We start from the raw sequence: 7,957 nt of genomic DNA, 5'->3' as shown, positions 1-7,957 counted from the left end.
CACACACACACACACACACACACACACACACACACACACACACAAAATCTCAAAGTTTGTGTCATCAAAGACTGCATCCTGTCTTGGGACTGAAAGAGTGTCTGTTCTAGAGATCTTGAGTTTTTTATCCATATCAGGTGTCTCATGATCTCCTGTAACTTCAACCCCAGGAGATCTGACGCCCTCTCTGGCCTCTTCAGGCACTTACATGTATATGTCTGCACCTACACTTAGACTGACGCCCTCTCTGGCCTCTTCAGGCACTTGCATGTACATGTCTGCACCTACACTTAGACTCACACACATACAGTGAAAGACTGGAGCCTCAGCCTCCTGAACACCCTCCTCCACTCTGTGAGTCCCTTATTTATGATTTCTTGCCACAGACGTTGTTCCGTTGCCTCTTTGGGCCTTAGGCATTCTTTTGCTGAGTGAGAATAAATTCACCATGGAGGGGGAGCTCCCTTTGATGCTATATAACAGCTCAGAAAGTGCAGTATAGGTCACTCTAATTAAGATTAGGAAAAAGGTCATTTTTCTCAGTCCTTCAATGAAAAGCTGATAGCTACTTAGAGGAACTGAAAACCTAGTATCACCAGATAGGACTAGCTAGTATCACCAGATAGAACTAGCTAATATCACCAGATAGGACTAGCTAGCACCTGTTGCCCTAGTGGGCCTCCTTGGCTTCAGAACTCCTCTGCCTTATTTGTCAGCGGCCAGCGTGGCCTTGCCATGGGGTGCCGTGGTCCCTCACAACTCCTCCCTCTCCGCCCCAACATAGTCTATGTGTGCCAGCCTTTTCCAACAGATCGCCAGGTCCTCCTCACCTCTGTCTCCTCACATTCTGCCTTCATGAGCCCTTACTCTTAGCAAGTCTATTCATCTCACTCTGTGTGGGGGTTTTGCTTTGCTGCTGTTTTTAATACTGCTTGCCCTCTGTTGTGTTTGCTATTTGTTAGTCAACTGTTTGACATCTTCACTCACTCAAAAACTTTGAATTTGAGCACAAATCTCATGCCTACTACGAGCCAGGCTGCAGAACTCAACAAAATGGTACTTGTAAGTCAGCAAAAGAACATAAATGAGCCCAGTCTTCCCAGATTGGGGAGGAGGAGCTGAGCAGAGTGGTACCCACATTCCTGCCCTCACATCCCAGAGGAGTTGGCAGGCGGATGCTGTACAGTACAGTGGCTACTCCTTCAAGATAATGCTGAGTTGAGTTGAATGAAGAGGGGAGACTTCAGGCAAGGAGAAGGATAAAGGGACTAGGAGGGGACCCCAGAGGAGATAATTCCTCTGAAGGTCTCATTGGCCTGCAAGGAGTGGTGTTGGGGGTGGTCCTCCAGAGCCTCTCCAACCTGAGCACCAGTTCTGCAGGCTCCTTAGAAGCAAGGACAAGTAAGGGGAGGTAGGTCCTTGTCAGTTTCTGTTGAGCTGTAAGGTTAACTGCAATAAGAGAGAAGGGTCTCCATCTGCCTTTGTTATTGGAAGAAGCTGAAGGGGACACGCGTACCTTTTTTACATTAAGCCCCTTTGAAGCAGAAGCAGGGGGTTTGCCGCAGTTCATTTATCTAGTTAAAGGGAGGGTCTGAAGTACAAATCTAATTAGTCTTATTAAATACAAACCTGGAATCAGATATTAGGGAGTGAAAGCTGAAAGATCAGAGAAGTAAAGCAACCATTACTAGCTCTTTCCTCTGTGAAATCTCAAACCAAAGGGGAGAGAGTATCTCCATGAATCCTCAGACTGAAGGACCCGAGATCCTGTTTCTGCCAGCCTTATATTCCTATCCCACCTCCCTAGTGCTGGGCTTAAAGGAGGCATGTCCCTCCCAAGTACTTGGGGGCAAAGGCTTGAGATCCCAAGTGCTGGAATCAAAAGTGTGAGCCTCTACCTCGTTGTCTGTTTCTCTTTTAGACTGGTTCAATCTTGTGCAGCCCAGAGTGGCCTTGAACTCCTGACCTTCCTGCTTCCTCCTCCCAAGTGATTAAAGGTGTGTGCCACCACTGCCTGGCCTCTATGGTTAACTAGTGGCTAGCTCTGCTCTCTGATCTCCAGGCTAACTTTGTCAGAATACAAACAAAATACCATACAAAAAGGGTCGTTATTAGAACTGTAATCTTGCTTGCACTCTTGGGTGTGGGTAGGAAAGCTACCCTCAGCATAGCACTGGCCCCTGACTTTGCCAGGAGGGCCTTTTCCTGATCTTCCACATCCAGCAGCTTCTTGTTCCCAGCAAAAGCTAGAAAATAGTTCCCCCTATACACTGTTTGATTCCAGATCGGTCTCAGATAGAACATTCTAGTTTCATGATCCTACTTGATCTATCCTTTTCACCTGAAAAGAAGCAGACCAGGCCTCCTAGATGTGGCCCTGGGATTACAAAGCTCTTTGTTGACAAGTAAGGACATGTACCGAGGGGCTGTTTGGTGCCAGGGGAGTCCTTGAAGGAAACTTACACCCCAGAGGAGCACCCTTCCTCTACAGAGACCTCTAGTAATATCTTAACTAGCCTTGCCTGCTTGCTGAAGTAACCAGAGAGTGCTGTGTAGACACAGAAGTGACAGTGGCTAGTTACAGAAGAGGAAGAGGGCCGTACAATAGAGATGCTGGGATTGTAGGGGCCTGCACAGAGGTGCTGGTGACTGGGATTGCAGGGGCCTGCACAGGTTGCTGGTGGCTGGGACTAACTCAGTCGTCCTGGGGAAAGTGAGTGGCTGTTGTGCTGAAGCAGGAGCAGGATTCCCATCTAGTGTGCACTCGATCTCTGCTGTTTATTTTTCACATTTTGTTTACAGATTTCCATCTAACAATTGAAATGATTTACAGGTGCTTCGAAAGAAGTCCCAGTTAGCCAGGCATGGTGGTATATGCTTTCTATCCAGAGGCAAGTGGATCTCTCTGAGTTTCAGGCTACCCAAGGCTACATAGCAAGACCCCGTCTCAACCCTCCCCATCCCCACCCTGCAAAAAATGGAAGGAAGAAGTCCTAGTTGCCTGGGAAACTTTTCTTGTGTAGAAGGGCTTATTCCTTAGTAAAACAACGTGCAAAATTTTAGTGTCCCTTGACACCATTGTTGCATATAGGACCGAGAATGCAAAGCTGCCGAAGAGAATGAAATGAACTGCCTGTGTCACTGGAAGCTTCTTTTTAGTGGCCTCCCATTTATGACAGGAGGATGTGCTGTCAGCGGGCTGGTGAGTTTTGTAACCGGCTGTCTCCGGTGCAGGGGAACCTGAGTCATGGTGGTCTGCTTCCTACTTAGTGGTTGACAGTTAGAGTTCAGCAACTTTCCTGTAAAGACTCAGAGTAAATACTTGAGGCTTGCATGTTGATACAGCACCTGCCTTGCTGGGCAACTCTCCATCGCCATGCAAAGCTACCAGAGGCCATCTGTAGGGTGAGCTTGAACGTAATGGAGCACAGGTGATAAGCGTGTCCCTGGAGAGTGCTTCTCTTCTGTTGGCCTTCTGACTTCTTGTGCCATATGACTTATTTATTGAGTGTGGGTTGTAGTTGATGGAATCCAGAGTTTTAGAATTTGCGGAGCACAGGTCAGTCCCCAGACACTCTTAGTCTGTAGTTTCATAGAGTCCTGTTCAGTTTTCAGAAGGTGAACTTACGTCTTTTAATGATTGTATGTTGTTCAAACACCACTGAACTACCTGCCACTCTCCTCTGGAGAGCAAGCACAAGATTGATCTAGAAAATCCTGGCTGATGACCAAAACATTGTGTTACTCTGTATGTCATAACTCTGTCCCCAGCACTGGGTACCTGCTGTAGAGCAGTCTCTCTGACTTGTTACTCCCATGATCCTTTAGACAGGCACGTGGTGCACACCGAGCTGCCCACGTGTCTTCAGCCTTGTGCTACATTTGGAGCAGAGCTGAACTATGTGCATGATCAGCCTGAGCAACATTTCACTCTACGTGACCATACTCTATTCCGTCCAGATGTTCTTTCTCATAGAAGAAGGAGAATTAGAGAGGTTAGTTAGGATGGGCTTAGAGCCTTCAGAAGATCCTGGGGCCAGGGTCATTTCTTCTGCTGTAGAGTGACTTACTCTCCCCTGCCAACCACCTGTGCTACACGTGACTTTCCATGGTTTCTATACCCAGGAATGGACTGAGCCATCAGTTTCTCACTGAGGGTTCTGGTTGGTATTACAACAAGCTAGCAGCTGAGATGAACAGAGGAGATCTTCTCTTTCTGTCCTGCAGTCCATTATGGATGAATAGGTGTGCGATATTGATTCTTAGTTACGTCTCTTAGTGCACGCCTTTAGTCCCAGCACTCTGGAGGCAGAGGCAGGTAGGTCTATGAATTTGAGATCAACCTGGTTTACATAGCAAGTTCCAGAACAGCCAGGTCTATTATACACAGAAACCCTGTCTCAAAAAGCAAAACAATCATAAAAATAGTGGGTTTCCTTATAGCAATCTCATGCTTATACTTTACACTTATACTTTGTTCTGTTTGTTCTGGTTCATCTCCCAGTTCTTAGTTTTCATCTCCAAAGGTCAGTGCTGTAGCTTTTAGGAAGAAAGTTGCTTACCCATCATTTTTCGAATGGAAAGAATGTCTTACCAAGAGAATGCTTGTGCGTGGCGTGAGCTATGCAGGATGTTCAACACGAGCCCCTCCCCAAAGCCCTCTAGCTCTGGAAGCAACAGCCCTGGTGGGCAGTGCCTGACAGGTGAGGAAATGGTGTCTTGTACTAGGAACCATTGAATACACTGTCACCATCTCTCCCCTTTGCCCTGTCACTCACAAGCCATTCCAGTTCAGTGCTCCTCTGTTTTACAGGAGATTGTCCCCAGCACTTGCTGTCCCAGATTTAACTGAATGGACTATTTGCCCCGAGGTGCCCTCATAGCCTAGGGGACTTAGGCTCTAGCCCCACCTCCCGTCGCTCTGCTGCTGTCGATCTGGCTGCCCTTGGGTGTGGTCTCTTTTCGTTCCCACCCCTTGGCAGCATTTGTGCGAGATCTGTGCACACACACCGTGGCTCACTTGGGAGGTCTCCTTATTGCTGAGCTAACACCACATTTCTGCTCCCTTTCCTTTCAGATGCCAGTATGGACAGAATAGCTTATGATGCTGACCCCCAACCATCACTTCCGAGACATTGAGCGGAAACCAGAATACCTCCAGCCAGAGAAGTGCGCCCCACCTCCCTTCCCTGGTCCTGGGGGAACCATGTGGTTTATCCGTGATGGCTGTGGCATCGCCTGCGCCATTGTTACGTGGTTCCTGGTCCTCTATGCGGAGTTTGTAGTCCTCTTTGTCATGCTGATTCCATCCAGAGACTATGTGTACAGCATCATCAACGGAATTGTGTTCAACCTGCTGGCCTTCTTGGCCCTGGCCTCACACTGCCGGGCCATGCTGACGGACCCCGTGAGTATGTCTGGGCTTGTTTTGACCAGCCTACATTCTGTCCCTCTGGCCCTGGCATGGCCATACCCGCAAACTCCTGTGGATCTTGGGAATGTGAAAGAAGCATAGCCAGGCCTGGGTGGAAAAGTGAACTACCTCTTGTTGGAGTTTTTGGGACTCTGACCTGGGAAGGGGGCAACACCTGTATTAAAGCGTATAGGGTAAGTTCAGTGACACTGTCTGCACACTGCTGTATGTATTTGTTGAGCCTGCTGTGTCAAGGGTCCAGCTAAACCCAGCCTCTGTTTGGGAAATGCATTCAGATAACCCTAAAGACTGGCCAGATGGTCAGAGCAGAAAGCATTCTAGGGGAAGAGAAGACAGAGGGAATGGAAGTGGGTCGACTTGATCGACAGCCCAGCCAGTTTCAGGGTCTGCATGCATTTTGCCTTTACTTAGCTTGCACGAGATTACTCTTTTTCTAGGTTGGGTAGGGTGACACACACCTTTAGTCCCGGGGAGGCAGGTAGACGCCTATGAGTTCGAGGCCAGCCAGGGCTACATAATGAGACACCTTGTAGTCAGGGAGAAGAAAGATTCCTCTTTTCATGGAAAACTGGCCGGGCCTGTTTGGCACGACAGTAGACACCTTTGGGTATTGTGGGTAAAACTTGTTCCATTTAGTGACTTAGATAAATATATCAGGTGAGGCAGAGGCCCCTGAATGTTTTCATACCCCGATATCAAGCCCTCCTGTTCTCATTGTGTCGTATGGGAAACAACCATACAGGTAACTTGGTAAATCCCTCCTGTGTGTTAACCTTGCTATGTAGGTGGTAGCCATTACATTGGGAAAGAAAAACTTCTGTTAGTAGCCACACACAGTTTCTGTGAGCCCCAGAAAAGCAAAGCACAGACCATAAGGCTGAGCCAGTCCCCTTCTTGAAAGTAATTGTTAATCCCTCCCAAGGAAAGGCAGTTTCCTGGCTCAGTTACCTGTGTGGCTGCTCCAGAGGGAACGGAGCCTGAGGCTCCATGTGTTGGGGCCCTTGGACTGGTGCAGATGTTACAGGACAGTGCAACATCAGCACCTGAGGAGCTGAAGTGCTTAGGTTCTTAAATGCCACAAACACAAAGGTATAAAAAAGTTTAAAAGAACTAAGGATTTGTTCAGAAGTTTGTGTGATGCCCCTGTATTGGAGACAGTGGAAGAAATTACGTCTTTTGCTCAGCTCACAGTCCGGTACCAGCTCTCCCATCAAGATGCCTCTGTTGAGAAGACAAGTGAAGGCAGCCCTGGCAGAGGAAGTGTAGCTTGCTGTGGACAAGCACGGAAGGGTATCTATCGGCCAATAAAGTTGGTGGTGGGAGGCGGAGAATAGAGTCGGGAGCCTCCTGTTCAGAAAAACAGGCAGTGGCTCCTCGGCATTTGGTTGTTGGGATGGGAAGACCACACAGAATATGGATTTACCTTTGGTGTCTGTGGTTATGAAAGAAGAAACAGGACAGTAAAGAGTCTAAAGCCCCAAGAAGTTATTTTTTCGAGACAGGGCCTCATTATGTAGCTCTAGAACTCATTGTGTAGACCAGGTTGGTCTCAGACTCACAGAGATCCATCTGCCTCTGCCTCCCGAGTGCTGAGATTGAAGGTGTGGCCACTGTGTCTGGCTGTAGGAATTTTTAACTCGAGTGACAAGGCCAGAGTCACTGGACAAGGACGGCTGTAGCAATGATGGGCAGGGCCCTGCTGGGCACTGCTGGGCAGATGAACGGTCGTGTTGACTGGGTGCCAACCCTGCAGAAGATTCTCCCGTGAGCAGCAGGTACAGCTGAAAATAAGACAGACAGAACCCCTGCCTTCTGGAACCTCATATTTCAGTGATAAATTAGGTGCTGACCAAAATCCCTAATTGTGTAAGGACAGTAGGACAGCAACAGGAGGTGTGGTGGGCTTTAGGGGCACCCATTAGGCCAGGATGGCCCAAGAAGGCCTCTCCGTGGTGCTACCATTGGAGCCGACCTGAATGGCTGAAGCTGCAGGCCAGAGCGTGCAGAGGTCTGCAGGCATATCCAGGCAGAAGAGAAAAGGGGTACCTAGGTCTGAGCTTGGAGTGAGACTACAGCATGGTGAACAGGGAGAGTAAAACGGTCCACAGAGGCAGGATCATGCCAGACCTTGTAGTTCTCAGAACCTTGGTGAGATAGGTGTAATAGCAGTGTGCTTGTGGGTGAGGTTCAGGTAGGAGCCGCAGGAAGATAAGACAGGGGCATTGACAGTGGTTTAGGCAAGACACGGCGCTAGCTCGGATCATGATAGAAGCAGAAAAGCTATTGGATTTTCAGTTTATTTGAGTCACTGATTGATTCTGAAGTCTGGCTACACAGTAAGAACTCCTTAGAGAGTTTTTAAAGTACTGGTGAGCCGGGTGGTGGTGGCGCACGCCTTTAATCCCAGCACTCAGGAGGCAGAGGCAGGCGGATTTCTGTGAGTTCGAGACCAGCCTGGTCTACAAGAGCTAGTTCCAGGACAGGCTCCAAAACCACAGAGAAACCCTGTCTCGAAAAACCAAA

At 48.5% G+C, this 7,957-nt stretch overlaps 1 protein-coding gene across 2 annotated transcripts in view; it reads left to right on the top strand.

Annotated features, from left to right (window-relative positions):
• Nucleotides 1–7,957, top strand: part of Zdhhc3 (zinc finger DHHC-type containing 3) — a 44,595-nt gene that overhangs the window by 9,839 nt on the left and 26,799 nt on the right. For both annotated transcript variants that reach the window (XM_013346631.2, XM_005348156.2), the window contains exon 2: nt 5,078–5,407. In XM_013346631.2, the coding sequence (XP_013202085.1) occupies nt 5,102–5,407 (306 nt within the window). In that variant the 5' untranslated portion in view covers nt 5,078–5,101. The remainder of the gene's footprint in view (nt 1–5,077; nt 5,408–7,957) is intronic.

This window comes from Microtus ochrogaster, chromosome 5 (assembly GCF_000317375.1).
Source record: "Microtus ochrogaster isolate Prairie Vole_2 chromosome 5, MicOch1.0, whole genome shotgun sequence".
NCBI classification, from domain to species: domain Eukaryota; kingdom Metazoa; phylum Chordata; class Mammalia; order Rodentia; family Cricetidae; genus Microtus; species Microtus ochrogaster.
Note: the sequence above shows the minus strand (reverse complement) of the source record. Positions and strands in the feature narration are given on the sequence as shown.